The sequence below is a fragment of the Coloeus monedula genome (assembly GCF_965178545.1).
Source record: "Coloeus monedula genome assembly, chromosome: 2".
Classification (NCBI taxonomy): Eukaryota; Metazoa; Chordata; class Aves; order Passeriformes; family Corvidae; genus Coloeus; species Coloeus monedula.
In genome coordinates, this window is record NC_138782.1 from 85,233,111 (window position 1) to 85,251,678 (window position 18,568).

The 18,568-nt window shown below is 36.7% G+C and overlaps 1 protein-coding gene across 4 annotated transcripts in view; it reads right to left on the reverse strand.

Annotated features, from left to right (window-relative positions):
- DOP1A (DOP1 leucine zipper like protein A) overlaps positions 1 to 18,568 on the reverse strand; it is a 60,081-nt gene that overhangs the window by 17,839 nt on the left and 23,674 nt on the right. For 3 of the 4 annotated variants that reach the window (XM_082303347.1, XM_082303346.1, XM_082303348.1), the window contains exons 10-19: positions 16,906 to 17,026; positions 16,090 to 16,209; positions 14,285 to 14,399; positions 13,211 to 13,444; positions 10,089 to 10,713; positions 6,877 to 7,151; positions 6,093 to 6,245; positions 4,239 to 4,339; positions 2,728 to 2,987; positions 26 to 2,033 (exon numbers count right to left, since the gene is read on the reverse strand). In XM_082303347.1, coding sequence (XP_082159473.1) covers positions 26 to 2,033; positions 2,728 to 2,987; positions 4,239 to 4,339; positions 6,093 to 6,245; positions 6,877 to 7,151; positions 10,089 to 10,713; positions 13,211 to 13,444; positions 14,285 to 14,399; positions 16,090 to 16,209; positions 16,906 to 17,026 — 4,012 coding nt within the window. Of the gene's footprint in view, positions 1 to 25; positions 2,034 to 2,727; positions 2,988 to 4,238; positions 4,340 to 6,092; positions 6,246 to 6,876; positions 7,152 to 10,088; positions 10,714 to 13,210; positions 13,445 to 13,837; positions 13,868 to 14,284; positions 14,400 to 16,089; positions 16,210 to 16,905; positions 17,027 to 18,568 lie in introns of all 4 variants that reach the window. The other variant, XM_082303349.1, reaches the window with a different exon arrangement.

The following is an 18,568-nucleotide window of genomic DNA, read 5'->3' on the forward strand; positions in this document are numbered from 1 at the left end:
ATTATACATCTCTACATACACATACCTATTATCAGATAATCCTGTTTCATATTTATACTGCTGAATTAAATTATCCAAGTTCCTGCAGAGCTGAAGAGTCACTGAAACAACCACCCTTTGAAGAACTTTTCCCATATAAGGCAACGTAGAAGTGATAAGGCCAATCCACTGGGGATGCATTTTGCAGGCACAGTGCTGGTGCAAAGCTCGTATCACTGCGCAGAGAAACATGCCTTGGCAGGTTATTGGCTGGGAATGTAAATACTGCAGAGAAGTCATCGGCTGCTGGGGACAAATGTGCTCCAAGTCTGTTATGACAAAGTCAAACCCCGTTTCATTTTCCTCAGGCACAGTCATTACTCTGTGTTCCAGCACAATCAGCCGCTGAAGTACTTTCAAAAGTTGTGACTGCAGAGTACTACCATTGTCAAATTCATCCTCGGAAAAATTTATAAGGCTGTCTTCAGAGAAGCCTTCTTCTACAGCCACTATGTTTTTTCCAGCTATCTTTTCACTGTGCCACTTCTGGGCACTGAAGATAGAAGACAGCAGACAATGCAGGATCACTTTCTGAACCTTGCATTTGGACAACATGTCTGAAATAAAACTAGGAAAGCCCTTGGCAGAGCTTTCTATCACTTTTGCCAACTCAGCAAAGAGAAGTGTCAGAATTTCTATACTCATCATTTGCATATTGCGGTTTCCTATGAGGTCTTGTGAGGTTACTTTAACGTGAGTTGGATAATGGCTCCGCATGTAGTATAAACACAAGGAAATAAGAATTTCTATGTACATAGAGCTCCGAAAGTTATGGTTAGAATCAACTGGGATGTGACTATAGAAATCCTTGCCCATAACAGATATTCGATGCCTGGCTAGAAGATTTTGGAGCAATGAAAGCTGTGGAGTGTATGCATTGTTGACACTGGTAGTGGAGATGGCACTTACAAAAGCTGAAGGATTTGTTTTCAGAATGGCTTTAATTGCAGAAAAAGCATACAATGTCCTTGAAGAGTCGTACAACTGGAGATAAAGCAGCACATGTTGATACAGTGGATGGATATTGAAGTTTGGAGATTTTCGCATTCCTGGGGATCCCACATCACTTTCTATTTCTGAAATTTCTCCTTCTCCACAACTGTACCAATTTTCTAAATCAAGACCATCACTAAAGAAGACATTTGTTTGTTTAAGCTTTTCTGCTTGTGCTTTCTTCTTCTCTTCATCTTTCTTTTTGGCTATTTTTACCTTAGGTTTTGCACCTGGTTGCTTACCAGCCTCTTTAACAATAGTTTCTTTTTCTGACATTTTTTCTGGCGGCTTTCCTTTAAAGCTGAACTGAATACTACTGTGGCTACATTTCCTAGATTTTGATTCAGTGGAAGAAAGAGTGAGATCAGAGAAAGATTGCTGGCTTTCTGCAATACAAGGTGAAGAGTTATTTCTTGAAATTTCATCTCCTAAACTCTCAAGTCCAGTCTCAGTTGAGGCTGATAGTAACTGTGAGCTGTCATTACTAAGTAAACTACTCTGGCTACTTTGAATATTTTGATCATCACTTTTTCTAGCCTCTACAGAGTTATCCAAAGAGCTGAATTTACATGAAGTATCCTCAGAGTGTAGACTGTCTTTAACCGGTTCAATCTCTTCTCCAAGACCACTTACAACTTTGCATATAAGATCTGTAACCACTTGTTGCACAATTTCATCAGGTGAGTCTTCTTTCAGAGTCTGAGAGCTATCTTGAGCACTCAGGCTTTCTGTTTCCACTTCATAACTGACGTTGTCTCCAGTAGATGACTGAGAACAGCCAGAATCAGAACTCTGCAGTATTTCAGCTTGATGATCAGGAAGGTCAAAATCCGACACGACCATTGGTATGGTCTCACTGCTGGTACTTAACAAGGAAAGCCTGTCACTCAGAGGATTGACAGTCAGGCTGAAGTTCTCCATTTCATCCACACCAAGTTGTTTCTCATTGCCTTCTTTAGGTATAATAAGTTGTCCTTGGCTTACAGGCATGTGGGAGAATGCTTGAAGAAGAACACAAAAAAAGTATACATATGAGATTTTGTTCTTCAGAACAAGCATTCAGAATTAAAACTTAGAATTGAAACTATTATTGAGACTTCAAATTAGAAAGGCATGGTAAATAGTGTCTTTCCAGTTCACAGCTGAAAAAATATGTTAATAAGCAAATGACACATTCATAAAAACAAAGCAAAATTATTTTAGCAGTACACCTTAGCAAAACAACATCATTCTCTATGAAACATTGTACAGTCTTATCTGCTTTAGTTTTCACAAAAAAAAGAATTAGTAAACTCTAAACTAAAATTACATAATACATTCAAACACCTTCAAAACCTATTGGTACGTTTTCAGCCAGCCTCATGTCAGTGGTCATAATTCATAAAAACGTTTAATTTCTTGGTTAAGCTTCAAGCCATTTTCTTATGTTCTACCAAGATTCAGTAAGATGTAAGAAAATGCTCTGCATTAAAATACTTGCATATCATTTTAATTTAGAAACAACAAAACTTCAAACAGTAGTTGGGACACACAACCTTAAATTAGGAAAAAACCACACAAATGGAAATATAAGCCATAGCTATTTCCAACACTTTTTTGAGTTACCCTCAAAAATTTCTACTATGTTTTTAACACTGCATGTAAACAGCAAGCAAAGAAATTAGGGAACTTCCTACAGTCTTCTTGTGTACATACCATCAGCACAGCTAAACTTCTGCATGAACTGCTTTTCATTTTCTTCTTCAGGGTGATTGGGAGATTTAGTCCAGTAACATTCAGCCTGTACTCGCTGAACAGAAACTCGCTGAGTTTTTGGATGGAGAAGCAGTAGGAGCAAAGGTTCAAGAACCCTTGCAATATCATGTCTTTGAAGCACTTGATTTAACCAGGCTTGTCCCACTGACCAGGTAGAACCATCCAAGCTATTGAGGCTGTCCAGCATGATAAACAAAGATCTAGAAAGGAAAGAAGATTGAATCTAGCGGATATTGTACACTACTCACAGAGTAATCCCATTTTAATCTGATATATGACAAATTTTAATGTCAGTACATACAGTCTTCTCCACATAAAGCAGTATTTTTTTGGAATCAAAACTTTGAACCTGATCTTTATATTTTAGTCTAGTCTAATGAAGGAGTGGGCAGGAAAAGCTAGTAACAAAGTCAGTTATAACAGTTGCTCTAATAGTAGCAATTGTATAGTCAGATCAAGTATTTGCACAGTTATCAGCATAACAAAACTTTGTTGACTTTTAACTGGTATGCCATTAAAAAATATACAACTTTAAAAGCCAATTCACAATGATATAATGAAAACATTCAAAGATCTTGTCTTCAAGAACAGAGAAGAGAAATATACTTGACAATTCAGACATTTCTACTATCATTATTTTCTTCTTTTAACAGTTTTAGCCTTGAGAATCCTTTTCAGATTTACGGAAAAACAGTATATACATATTGGACTCCGAATTTTACCCATTGTTTTACATTCTCTAGTAGTACATGTTCATAGGCTTTTAGCTGTACACACAGAATTTATCACCCCTTATGCAATAAGTGACAGTATAAAACAAAGAAATAACAACCTTTTTACTCTACTCCCTACAGCTTAGTATGCAATACAAAATCTAAATAAACACTTTTCCACAACATTTGTGCTAGCTGAGAAGGACAAGACTAGTTCAGAGTCTGGATCTTCAGTCTTTTCTAAGAAGATAGTCCAATACCACAACACGAAACAGAAATCCTCTGCTGCTTGCCATAAATAACCTCTTACACAAAATACAGATTAAACAAAAGAACTCATATTTTAGCACTTGCTTTCAGTTTGGTTCTCAAGGTTTTTTGTTAAGTTTTACTGTTACTTTCTACTCCATATAATTCTGGGTTGACTTCTGTCTCCTGCTTGCTTTTATCAAAACACAGCAAGAACTCAGATATTAAGCTCAATATATACCACAGTGATGGTCAATGAATATTGTGACCATTCCTTTCCCACTCTTTATAGTTTCCAGAAAAATTTACAGCTGACATAATCATCACTGTGAAAACTATTTTGTCTAACACAAATTTATTTCTTGTCCTTCTTCCCTGCTCTCACAGCTGTAGTTCTTGAATTTTTAAATGCCCTATGTTGCTAGTATAATACCATCAAAGATTTTGAAGTAAAATTATTTCAACTGAGTTACACTTGCAGGCACCAACCTGTCAAAGGTGCGGCCAAAGGAAGATGATTTGTTAATATGAAGATCTCGTGTGAGATGCCATAGCACTGCAAACTTGGCATGAGCTTCCATTCTTACTCTCTGTGGGCCAAATTGTAAGTTAGATCTAGCAGAATGTAACAACTTATGACAATAACTGGAAAAAGAAAGAGTCACAGACCATCCTAAAAGATATAAGATATAATGAAATTAACTTCTGACTGTGCATTCAAGTACTACTTTCTAATCTTAAAAACAGTAATAGCCAACAATAGGTGTCTGTGAGCAATTTAGTATCATGAAAGGATCTTCCCCTATCTTGATCTTAGCTTAGTTTCAAAGTTTTGCCTGTCTCTTTCTAGCCAACTTATTTTTCTTCCATTATTACCATGCTAGAAAGAAACAGAAGAATTTTCTAGGTACACATGTGGATAGAGTTCTTCACTAACATGTCAAATTTAGCTCTGGAACAAATTGGACAAATAGGACATGCTTACTGCCCAAAGGACTTCTAATAACTGGCAATAATATGTAGAATATTTCATAGAATCATAAAATATCCTGAGTTGGAAGGCACCCACAAGGATGACTGAAGTCCAACTCGGGATATTTCATGGGAAAAATTGTGTAAAGTAACAATTGTTCTCTCTCTCTGTTTACTGAAGCTGATCAAGGCAAAGAGTTATTCCAGCAAGGCTGCAAACAATAGTAAATGTCATGATATGATTTGAACACATGTATAAAAACAGCTTCATCCAAAAGACAAGAAAGCTAGTAAGCATTTGTAGGAGTGAACAAAGCACAGCAATCAGGACAATTACATCAAATAAATAATCAAAATTACTTTCAAGTACAATAAGGGCTTAAACTAAATTGCTAGATGATAAGCAGAGACAAGAGGACAAAGATTTTCACTTGTTTGTTCTTAAAATATGTGGTTATAAGAAACAAACAGTAGGTATATTTACCTTTAACCGAGGTGAGACAAAACCAAAAACTGTTAAAACCACTGACAATCTGGCATACTTGCAGGCTTGATTTACATCATGCAACTTAAGAAGCTTTGCAACAGCTTATAAAACCAGTATCTGCCATAATAATAAAACTTTAAGTAAAAGCTATGAAAATTACACAAAAGACAAACAGTTCACATTAAACAAACTAAATTAAAACAAAACAACGTCTTCACACCAAAACAAAAAACCAAGGGAGACAGCAGCATTCTAGAAAGTAAAGCAAACATCACTTGTATTTAGAAAAAAAAATGCTGCTCACAGGAAAATAATCCACAACACTGCTGCACATGGCTCACATTCACTCTTGTTGACCTAGTAACTCTGGTAGAATGGCAAAAAGGTAAGCGCTCCTGAAGTCACACAACCATGAGTTGCTAGAGTGTGTAAGCAAGTCATTACCATTCATACTGTTGGGGCTGTGAAAATAGTTCATATACCTGAAATTTAAAGCACTGCAAACACCTCAACTCGAATGTCAAATTGACAGCCTCTGTGAAACAAATTTCTAGGTGAGGAAAAAAAATAAGTGAAGTACCTGCCATGACAAGAACTCCTACTAACAGCAGCAAAAACTAAGCACATGCTTTAAGTATTGGGAAGCATCACATGACTTTTGATAAGAGATAAAGTCTCCTACATAAGTCTGTTGCTGAATGCTTTGTCTAACATGGAACTAGAGACTCATCACAGACCTAAAATAACATTTGAAACAATGTAAGGCAACGTTTTTTCAATATTGAAGTGATTCATACTCTCCTCTGAAGGACCAAGTCCTTTTTCTAAATATATTTCTATAGTTACATAGTTTACATCTTTAAGTAAATACATGAACAACTTGCCTTGTCTCTGTGAGTCAGCTGCTGACTAATAACATCTTCACAAATGCTAGAAGATGGGACGAGGTTGTGCAGCTGATAGAAGAGCTCCACACTCTTCTGATGATGCTGAGGAGTTCCATCACCCAGCTGGTCCCAAAGAGTTAAAGCTATGTGCTTTGTACATGAAAAGAAAAGTTGCAAGAGACACAAGTGAATGACTATCATGCCTTGTTTTGCTCCATGCAACAGTGGGAGACATCACATCTGATGACACCCTATGACCAAGAGGTAAACTGCAAAATGGTTCCTTTTGTACAAACAGAAGGGTCTGTTTGAAACACTGCAATAACTTACTACATAAAAAATTCCTGTTAAGGAGTCAGAACAGAAATAAATTTTCATTGAAATATAATTAACTACATAATATACCCTGCTGCTGATTATCTTTTGCAAAAGATTTCTTACATAAATTACACAAATGCAAAGACTGTTTACCAGAGTCCTACACTATGCACATCTCAGTTTCCTACCTTTTCTGATTAATGCTGCTATTCAATCAGGTTTTGTTTATATTTTTAAAATATTAATTTAAACAAGGATTTTCACACAAGTGGTCAGTAACAGAATCACAGCAGGAAAACTTACTGTGTATTTAATTTAGATTCTAACACAGGATACAACTATTATCAAAATATTCAGCAAGAAAATTTGCTTTACAATACCAAGAACAGTAAAGGGGCCAAGACTTATTCTTCACCAGACAGGAGAAGTCTAAAGAAAACAGCAACGAGATACTGCATCTAACCTTGAAGAAATCTGTCTTTTCAGCCATGTATCTCAGATTGCCTTGAGTAAGAGGAGGTCTGATGACGACAGCCACTCTTCCCTGGTTAGGACTAAGAGGCTGAGCAGTTTCTACGCTGTTCAGATTTTCTCCAGTGACAAGAGCAACAGATTGAGTCAATCCAACCAAGTCCATCACGAGGGAAATAGTAACACCCTGAACACTGAAATCGCTTGCCTGCTTGCAAGCATTCATTAAAGTCTGTAGCCACAGTGGAGGCTGTACTTGTTCACAGTCTGAAATAAAAATCACAGATTATACGTTCATTTAACAATCTCAATATTATGGATTTTTCCTTTTGTATTCCATAATTATATGTGCAATTGTCCTTTCATATTTCAATCTGACCATTGTATGAGTTTAGGAAAATGTATGCAAGTGGAAGATACTTCCTGATGTATCTTTAAAATAATCCAATTAAGAATGCAATACTGTATCACTTCAAACATTTAGTAAAGACTGAATAGAAAAATGTGAACAAGGAAGAGAAAAATTTTGTGGAAATGCATTCAGATGATTTCCTGCTTTAGGCAAAACTGAACTTCTAGTTCATCCTTTCATCCACTTTCCTTCCTCACAAAATTCTTCATCAGCAATCAAATCTTAACACTCTAGATAGTAGTCTGGAATAATTCTGTAATATATTTTATAGTGCCTAGGATAATATCATATATTATAACATACATGCAGATTGATTTTAAATTGACAGAAATATATTTGCCTGGCAACACTTTAAAAATAGAAGTTTCTGTGAAAATTGACAGTTTGGGTGCAGAACTATGGTCCTATTAGACCATACTCTGTTTTCACTGTACATTGTAGTTTCCCCCTTCTTACTGTCCCTCACTTTATCAAGCCATACTCTGGGTTGATACTGGAAGTGTCTTTCTCCAAAGTCCACAGTCAACTGTCCAAGTTAATATTGCACCCTTTTATTTTAGAGATACCAAAGTAACTTCTCTTAAAACTTCAAAAGGACTCCATTGATCATGTTCTTAAAAAGGCAAATGCATCTAGAATGAGATACAAGTGAAGAAGTGTTATTTAATAGGTGCAAATACAGCACCCTTTTATAATCAAGAGAAGAATGATGCACTTTCTAATTTATATCCACAGCTCCACTGGAGCCTAAATATACCTAACAATTCCATATATTGCTCTAGAGTTTACAGATTTAACCATTGTTTTCAGCTTCACTCAGCTCCCTTTTTAATTTCCTCAATTGAAGATAGCTGAGAAATTAGGCACACAGCAGAATTAAAGCACAATTATGTTCTATAAACATCAGATTAACTTGACTCCTTCAAATAAACAGACTGATGACTCTCACCAACGATTAAGAGCTATTGGGTCATATCATTAATGCAACCCTTCAAAAACACATTCCAAATTTAGGAACCCTTAGAAAACAAAGCCTCCTCTGCAGTATAAAAACCTTGTGTCAATAGGGTAGTGTGAGAATTATGGAAACTACCTTCTTCCACTCTCTGTTCCAGTAGAATTCTCTATTATGGGAAGTAGGACTCCCGGACAGCTATACAGCCCTATTCCCATCTGCCCTGCCATTCTATACAACAGGTGTTTACATTTGGAACAAAATACTTCCTGTTGGTTTTACCCACCTACAATTTATGCTTATTCCTCAAAGTTACACTGTTTAATAGACTGCAAATGAGATCTCACAAATGGGAAAGTTCAGATGATGAACAAGAAACACAAATCCAAGACATTTAACAAAGGATTGAAAGGTGAAAAGGATTCCTAGAAGCACTGCCCTCATATGAGGCACACACTACTCAAGCTCTACAGGCTCTCTGCTCTACAGTGCACAAGGCAGTGATAATCAAGTGCTGTGTGCACTGAAAAGTAATAAGCAAACAGCTGACATTTTAGTCTTTGGACACAACACTCATTTGTAGACTGTTTGGGAGAAAAAAACCAAAAAAACATTTCACATTTTCAGGGTCATGCTATAAAAGCACAAATATTCTGTGATAGATCTTTTACAAAGGGCAGCAGATCTTTGGCATTGTCATACTCCTAATTAATAAACAGCTATAACCAAATTGCCTTCAACTGACATAAAACTGACATAAATATTTTATATGTCTGGATGTTATGAAGTCAAATATATGCTCTGCTTATGGCTATAATGAAGACTATGTAACATATCTTAAAGACCACAGAAACAGAAGCAGTCATGTTAAATTGGCATCCTTGCTTCCAAAACCAAACAAACTACTCATCTCCAAGCACCGCCCACCACTTAGCCCAGATTTGAAAATTGCAAATAAGAACAAAAAACTGCAACTATGAAATTTCCTAGAAAAAAATTAAACCAGAGATGACCGTGACAGTAGCCAAAATTAGTGTTTCTATTTCTTGCATTCTCCAAGCATATCCACCATGAAAATATTTTAAGGAGCAACTCTCAGACTGCAGATCAGAAGTGGATCCAAAATTGGAACTGTAAAGTGAAGACTTTACAATCTGTAAAAATGATTGTTCATCCTAAAATGTCACATTTCACTGTAATCAATAACTGTCAATGTTTTAATCATGTCTGTATCTGAATAATTTCATCTATCTGTGAACATAGCCATACCTCACCAAAACTCACCATTTTTATTTTGTTTCTTAATGCAATCATAGCTAGAAGAATTTTTTGCAAGAACTGTTCCTTTAATAGGAGCAAAGTAGAATTAATTAAATTTCTTAGCTGGTATGATTTTTATTGGACAGCAGCTTACAATTCCTATGTATTGCCAAAGTGATCAATGTGCATATCAATCCAAAATTGATAAGAGGAAGCTAAAAACATATTTGATGTGAGCTGTGGCTGTTGCAAAATATGACAAAGAAAACACTGTGGATCCATACAGTAGAGAGGAAGATTCAACAATCTAGATTCTACTCTCAGGCTTCAGTTTGCATCATTTATATTTTTTCACCCCAATATTAATTAGTGTCAAATTCCATGCCGCAATATTTTCAAAAATCTATGAGAAAATAATTTAGTTTCCAAATGCAAACCAGTTGATACAGAAGAAGACTTACATTTCTGAGAGGAACAGCAAACAGCAACACATACAAAGCATGATACTATAAATTTTTTGGCAGAAAAAGAAAAATTATTATTTTAAAAACAAAGAACAAATGAGAGTGCAGCTTACCAACTTCAGGCTTCCCAGGATGTAATTCTGAAGTGCGGTTTCCCTCAGCAATGTAAACAGGAAAGCTCGAGCATTCAAGATAGAGCTGACAAGCAGCAATAAAGGCAGGAAGGTATTCTTTCGGTGTTTTCTTCTTGTTTGTTTTCTTCACCTTAGCTTCATCTTGTGATTCTCTGTCCCATTTTGTGCTCTGTCCTTGCACTCTAGTGGGGTCTACTGGAAGCTCTGTCCCTAAGGGCTGAGACAAGGAATTACTCTGAATGATATACAGGTTGATAAATCTGGTTAAAAACTGTTGGACATATTCCAAACAGCACTGCATTGCAGTCTTTTGGATCGTTTTCCCACTACGAGTTGCTGTCCCTTGGGCCATTATGGAAGGAGGCTGTACAATGGTCTCCTCAGAACCCACAGTTGATGCTGTCTCAGTCTCTGAGGATGCGCTACCAACAATAGGAATGCCAGGTGCACCGTGACCTTCATTCAGTGCTCTGTCAATGTCATCAGTTGTATCTGCCTGGTATTGTACGAACTCTGTGAATCCACTTTCTGATGATCGACTGCTTGGAGGATTTTCACCATCTTCAAACACATCATTAGGATTTTCAAGTGACACTGATGGCACCTGAGTAAAATAAAAGTTTAATGGCTGTTCAAAATAGGTTATTTAGGTCTTAGCAAAAAAAATATTTATTAGGGTCTTCATTTGAAAGCAACAATTTTATTCCAGAGATTTAAATGTATTCATACAAATACATTTTATGCAAAATTATGTTTGGTGTTTCAGTAACCCTGCCAGACTAAGCTAACATTAAAAAAGACTTGTTTATCAAGTAAAATATTTTAAATACTATTGGTTTTAACATTTTCTTCATATCATAATCATGTCTACTCTATTATGAAAGAATGCTGAAATGCATAGGTATTATTAGTTTATATATAGCATCATAAACTATCAAATACAAAGTTATAATTACAAAAATAAATAAACTTTTCATTTAAGAACTGATAATCATTTGCAACTAGAAAAAAGATAAAATCATCTTGAAACGAGAAAGAGAGGTTGCTGCAGCAACAACAGATCTTCATGACTCGTTATATGTCTTAATTCCTTATCAGTTCAGAATACCCACAAATATGACGAATGGCTTTTACTCAGAAAGCACCCACAGTGGCTTTCTGCACTGCTCTGGCCCTTTGCAGTCTTAGTAACTGGTAGCATAGTCTCTGTTTCCCAGTGAGAATGTGAGGCGGGGAAACAACTGAAACAGAAATGCGTGAATCAGTGGCAGTAAATGCAGGTGGCCACTTCTTTCCAATCCATCATCTTACTGGCAAAGGGAGACGTTGCCCAGGACCTAAGAGGCGCAGAAGTTGTTTTGACTCTAATCACCAGCTGTCTTAAATACAGAACTTGAGCATAATGTAATAATATGAAAAACTTCTTCATGAATAAATAAAAACACTGACATTATTATATACAGTGAATTCTGTGGTAATACCACAAACAAATTTCCATTCTTATACCAGAGATGGTATAAGAATGGAAATTTGTTTGAGGTATTACTACAGAAAACAGTGAAACCTATGTACTAAAAATCTTGGAGAGAAATAAATGATGGCTCCATTTTATAAAATACAATCTAAAAGTGATTAGAAGCATGGCAATTCATTTCAGTATCTTTTAAGAGAGACTGTGGCCACATAAGAGTCAGTTGTAATTGGCAGCAAAAGGCCACTGAAGGTTCAAGGGGCAACATCACTCAACTGAAACAGGGTTTCTTAAAAAAAAAAAAAAAAAAAAAAAAAAAAAAAAAAAAAAAGAGGCAACCAAAAAAACCCCCAAAACCCATAAAGAACAAAATCAGGAAGCTATCAATTAGCTAGAAAGAATAATGACAGGATCCTGAATAAAGGATGCTGGAGCCCTAATTGACAAGGTGAATGTGAGCCAGCAGTGGGCTTCTTTGGTGAATCAGGCCAGCCACATTTAGGACCATATCAGCAAAAGTACTGTCAGCAAATCAAGGGAAGTAATTAGTCCCCTCTGCTCTGCAGTTTTAGGTCCACAACCAGAATATTGTATCCAATTTTGGATTCATTAGTACAAAAGAAACACTGATGTACTGAGTAAGTACAATGGAAAGTCACTACAGGTGCTCCTGACAGAAGAAAAGCTCAGAGAGTTGGATTTACTCAGTTTAAAAGAAAGCTACAAGTTGTGGAGCAGGTGAAGATGTCTTTATTGCTGTCTGTGAGCACCCACAAGGCAGCTGAAAAGATGGAGGTATGCTCAGCAACCCACAGTGAAAGAACACAAGGCAACCAACACAAGCTGCAGCAATGGAAATTCTGATTAAATACACTGCAAACAAACAAGCTGTACAGAGAAGTCATCGTAACTTCATCCTTGGAGATATTCAAAATTAAGACAAATATGATCCTGAGTGACATGACCTAGCTTTAAAGTAAAATCTAACTTTGAAATCAGCCCTGCTTTGAGCAGTGCCCTGCAACTGTCACTTCCAACCTAATTTATTCTATGATGTTCCTCAAGTTTCTTCAGCTGGAAAACAAGGATTTCAGGGCATGTCACTTAACACACCTCACAGAGCCATGGTTGCATAGAGCAAAATGGTCAATGGTCAAAGTTAAAAGAGAAATAGCTGCTGGCTGGTTTCTTTTATTTCTTTAATAAACAATTCCAAGAACTTAACAGTGACAGTAAGATACATGATGGGTATTAAACCAAGGCACATAAATTGGGTGAGAGAAGAATTTACATATGCCTGATACTTAACCAAAATGGTAAATTCTTTTCAATCCAGTTTTTACTTCATCGTACTCTTGAAGTGCATTACAAACTGTAGTTGATTAGCTCTTTCTTAGGCCCTGATTCTGAAGTAATTTATACATGTATAATATTAAATATGGGTAAAACCCCTTAAGAACCAAGATATTTTACAATTATAAGTTATTTTGATTACCCAAGTTTCACATATATTGTGATATCTAAATCTAATCAAAGGCTTGTAGTGTGTTCAACATAGACTTAGAAATCACATTTCTCTTTTCCACACAAGAAGTATTTTTCCAAGATGCTGCAAAACCTGGTCAGTTACCTTTTTATTTTCCCATTCTTTGATAGTGCTGCTGTGTCCAGCAGGAAGCTGCAGGATACCATCTGTACCAGCAGAGAGCAACGGAGGCTGAACCTTACTAAGGATCTTTGAGCAGAGTCTGAGAGAATCAGTAAGCTCAGACAAGTGCAAAGTAGGAAGATGGCTCGTCAATGCAGAAATCATCCTGAGCAACAGCTGAGGCAAGTGCTCTGTCTGTATTTCAATGTAAGTCTCCTAGCAAAGTAATAATAAACTTGTTAACTGTAACACTAAATTCCACCCTGAAAGTTATTTTCTATAATAGAGGTACCTATCATTTACGTAACTGTTCTAAACATATAGAACATAGAAAAAGGAAAATTAATATCTTAATATCCAAGAATAAGAAATACATGCTTTTCTAAAAAAATATTTACAAAATTAACTTTAAAGTTGGGTAACAAACAAATAGAAATATATTTAGCTCTTTTTCAAACTAGTACATATTGTTCATTACACAACAAATACATTAAAAAACCACACAAGAAGGCTGAAGAATGCTACTATTACTTTATTAAGATAAAAGTTTAAGAAGGAAAGATAAATTAGTTAATAAGAACTAAAGGAAGAACAGGCTGATTGCCATACCTGACACAGCACTCTCATACTTCTAGTAGGCTTTGAAATGAGAAAGCAAAGAATTGAGGAAAGACAGCTATAGAAAAAAACAGTTCCAACAGTCTTTGCTACATTAAGCAATGACAACAGAAAAAGAAGATACATCTTATTGTGACATTTAAAAGATCCTTAAAAGAAAACTGCACATTTAAACTAGCATATCAAACTACAAAAGACTATACTTGCAATGAACGCACAGAAAAGAAAATAAGGACAAAGTAAAATTTTCAGGTATAAGCATCATAAACCCACTTCAATTATGTCCAACCAGTCTATCAAGAATCATACAATGAACCAAAACCTTCTTTTAATGTCAATATATTTTCAGAAGAAACAATTAATAAAGTATATAGAATATTTCTGCAGGCTATAAATACACAGCATCCTGGTATTAATAAAGAATAAAGCAATTCTTACCAAAGAAACAATATCCAACAAAAAATCCACTAACAAGCAGAAATTTGTCAGAGGTAACTCTGATTGCTCACTATCACTTCCAGGCCCAGTTTGAAGTCTGGCATGTAAAGTCCTCCTGCAAAATTCAAATGGGGTTTCATAATATTTTCCCCTCCTCCTTATATTGACCATATTTCTGTAACTTAATGCAAAGTTGTATATATTGGGGATAATCACTACAAACCAATAAGCAATCTCTCATTTTACTGTTGAGTAGCTCATTTGGCCCCTAGCCATTCTTTCAGAAAAAGCAGCAACCAGCCACTCAGTGTAAAATAAACAGTCTTCATTTGTAAAATAAGGAAATTCAAGCTACAGAAAATTGAGCATGGAACTTAGATAATACAGCAGCTCATGGGGGGGGGGGGGGGGGAGGAGGAAATCAAACAAAAACAAATTCTCCAGGTTTCATTTATTTATAAGGCAATTTTGTATCCATGTTGACAGTAACACTACTTATATGTAGTGAAATACTCACCTGCATGTTAGGTGGCTGCAGATGACTTTCCTTACTTTAGTGATTCAGCCCAACACACAAAAATCAAGTCACAGACATCTAGATCAACCTCTCACACTGAGCAGGACTGCTAAAAACACTAGACAAATTCATCCACAGTTTTGTCTAGCAGAGTTCTGGAAATCTCACAAGAAAGCTCCACAGCCTTCCTGGCTTCCACTGTTGCACCTCTTCCACTGCTGCACAATGTTCTTAGCAAAGTTTTTCTCAAAGTCCAACCTGACCACTTGAGTGAGCACTTGTTGCTGTCCTTTGTTTTCCATCAGCTGTTATAAAAAGTATAGCTGTATGAACTTTGCAAATGCCCTTCAGGAAATCAAAGGGTGCCATTCAATTTCCCTCTCTGCCAGGCTAAATCTAACTCACCTACCTCAACCTTCAGTGCAGTGTCCTATGACTGACCAGCTTAGCAGTTTCTCTACTAGAGTCTCTTCAGTTTCTCAACATTTCTCAGGTGGAGTGCCCAAAGCTGGACACAATAATCCACATCTTAGAAACACTAAGTGAAAGGAAAAATAACTTCCTTTCACCTGCTGCCCATAGTCCTCACAACATAGCCCGAGACACAGTTTTCTTTAGTTATAACAGCACACTGTTGGCTCATAGACAAATTTGTGTCCAAGTATCTTAATATTTTATCAAGTAACTCTATAAGCAACAAAAAAAATTTCTACAAATTTCATTTGAAATCTCTGTATCTTCTACCCCTTGCCACAGCAAAAACCTCTACTCTTCTGTGGACCCTTCATCCGCTTCCCTCCTGTTAATATTTTCAATTTTCCCTGATTTACAGTTTACTATTTTCTCCTGTAGCCCTCCTTGTCATCTACAGGATGATGATGATCTACACCCTTCTTTTTCCCTAAAAGAGCACGAAAAATTACAACACATTGGGTTTCTGGCAAATCTGTCAGTTTTACAAAAAGCAATTTGTACAATGAGTAATCCTGTGCTGGCCAGACAGAACAAAAACCAGCTTTGAGATCACTCTGGGGTCTCCCCTTCAGTAGAGGGGGTAATTCTATCTCTTGATTTAACCCAGACAATGAGTTTGTGAGAACTCATATTGCTAAGACACCTAATCACACCAGATTAAAATCAGCCAAAAGATTGATGTTAGAGGGATGGGAGGAAAAAAGGACTTACAAGCTAAATGATCTCATGAGACTGACATCTTTGAAGAAAACAGTATATAAAACAAAAATTAACTTCAACTTTACACATACAGAGGTTAAATATTATCACCTACCTACAACACTCTTCAAACCAACGAGCAATGTAATCCCACATATAATAAGGCTCAAAGGAATTGAAAAGAAGATTGGCAGTTTTAATCAATTCTGCTGTTTTCTTGTTTTCTCTCAGTTTGCTGAAAGAAAATGAAAAGAACGTTTTATATTTTTACACTTATTTTTCAAGTTATATAACTACACATCACTGTGAGTTTACCCACTGTCAAGTAATACTGACAAATTACCCTCCTCTCATCCCCACAACTAGTTGTTGCTTAAGGGCTCAGTATACTTGCAGGCTGCTCATTCCAATGTCTTTTCACAGTTGCTAGGTTTCTCCTCTATCCTTTCTTTAATATTTGTCTTTTAACCACATTTTTAATAGATCTGTTTTGTCATAATTGTTCCTACAGTTGTTTCCTCCCCTCTCCAGCATTGAACACCCCTCTCCTCTCCACCTTTCAAAATATTAAATTCAAATCTTGAAACTATATATCCCACTCCCCAGCTCTCTTGTAGCAGTCTTCATTTTTATACTACAAGAAAACTCAGTCTATTTTGTTTTTGAGGAACACAGATATAAAGAATATCACAATCAATCAAACAAGCATTTTTGTCATGGATAAATAATAAAACATATGCTAAATATTAGAAAAATAAAAATAATAAAGCCAACCACTTCACACCTTTGCACTGAACACAGAAAGTTGAAACTAATGTCAATAGATCCTGTGCCATGAAGAAAACACGTCACAGTCCCACAGGCTTCAAAGTCATGGTTCCAGCAACAAAGGTGTATTATTTAATAAAAATACATTATACTCATTATTTACCTGCTTAGCTGTGTGTGGTCTTTGTTGAAAGATGGTTCTGTCTGAAGCTCCAGTTCCGCTTTGCACTGTGTATATAGTGTCCTAAACACTTCAATCAATACATCCTCTAGGATGGCAGGGCCTAGGGGGAAATACCAGCAGTCACACTGTTGCATTACAGCATTGCCGACAGTCCACTGCTGCAAGCTGTTGAAATCATTAGCTAGCTTTGGCCACTGAAACACAAAATTCCTTCTGGTCCAATCTCATAAACTACCTGAATGTCAGGAAGTTTGGTTTGCTTGCATTCCAGAAACACTGAGACAATTGTAGTGCCTGGGAGTACACAAAGCACAAGAAGGGTACTTTCGCCCACATACAGTGGCAGCTGGATACAAACACACCAAATTCAAAAGCTATGCAGTCACAGCAGTACAGACCACGTTCAAGCCAACAGACCCTTTTTATTAGCTCAACTCAGCAACATGTAAATGTGACTTCATGGATTTTTGGTCAGAGGTAGCTTTCAGTCAAACATTTTGAAATACTCACCTGTAAGCTATCTCATGCTGTTAGCATATGGACAATCCACTCAAATATTTAAATACAAATACAAGAATAAATATTTTGAGCATCTTCCTTCATTTTAATTTGAGGCAGGTTTTTTTTGCTCAGGATATAGTCTGCAGGGTACTTTTTGAAGGTATTTTTGAGAGTGTGGAACTGCAGCCCAGAAAGCCAACTGCGCCCTGGGCTGCATTGAAAGAGGTGTGGCCAGCAGGCCAAGGGAGGTGATTCTGACCTTCTGTTTTGCCCTTGTGAAACCCCACCTGGAGTACTGCATCCATCTCTGGGATGCCCAACACAGGGACATGGAGCTGCTAAAGCAAATTCAGAGGAGGGCCACAAAAATTATAAGTAGGCTGGAACATCTCTCCTATGAAGACAGGCTGAGATAATTGGGCTTGTTCAGCCTGAAGAGAAGGCATCAGAGAGACCTCATTGCAGCCTTTCAGTACTTACAGAGGGCTTATGAAAAAAGAGGGAGAGAGATTTTTTTATACAGGCAGATGGTAATAGGACAAGGGGGAACAGCTTTAGACTAAAAGAAGAGAGATTAAGGTTGGGTGCTAGGGAAAAATTCTTTACCCAGAAGGTAATGAGGCACTGGCACAGACTGCCCAGAGAAGCTGTGGATGTTCCATCCCTGGCAGTGTTCAAGGCCAGGCTGGACGGGGCTTTGAGCAATCTGGTCTAGTGGGAGGTGTCCCTGCCCGTGGTAGGGGCGTTGGAACTGTATGGTCTGTAAGGTCCCTTCCAATACAAAACATTCTATGATTCTATAAAATAGCTCCTCCTTTGGATTTGAGCTAAATCTCAAATTTGAGGAAAAAAACCCCAAATTATTTTTAAAGGAATTTAAAAAGTAATCCTGCTTGATATATCCCTTACTTTTTTATGTGTTTCCTAGCCTCACTGAGCTCCCTTCAGTAAGAGTACGCTCACAGAGTTAACCAAAAATCCTATTAGCTTATTCCATCTCATTTTGCGGCAAGAATCCTCAAAGCTTTGCTGCTTCATGAAATCTTAACATACACATTGCCTCTGAACATTTAAACTGATCCCCAGAAATCATAAATTACAAGAAAGATATCAAATTTCTGACAAATATTTTGTTTTTTGT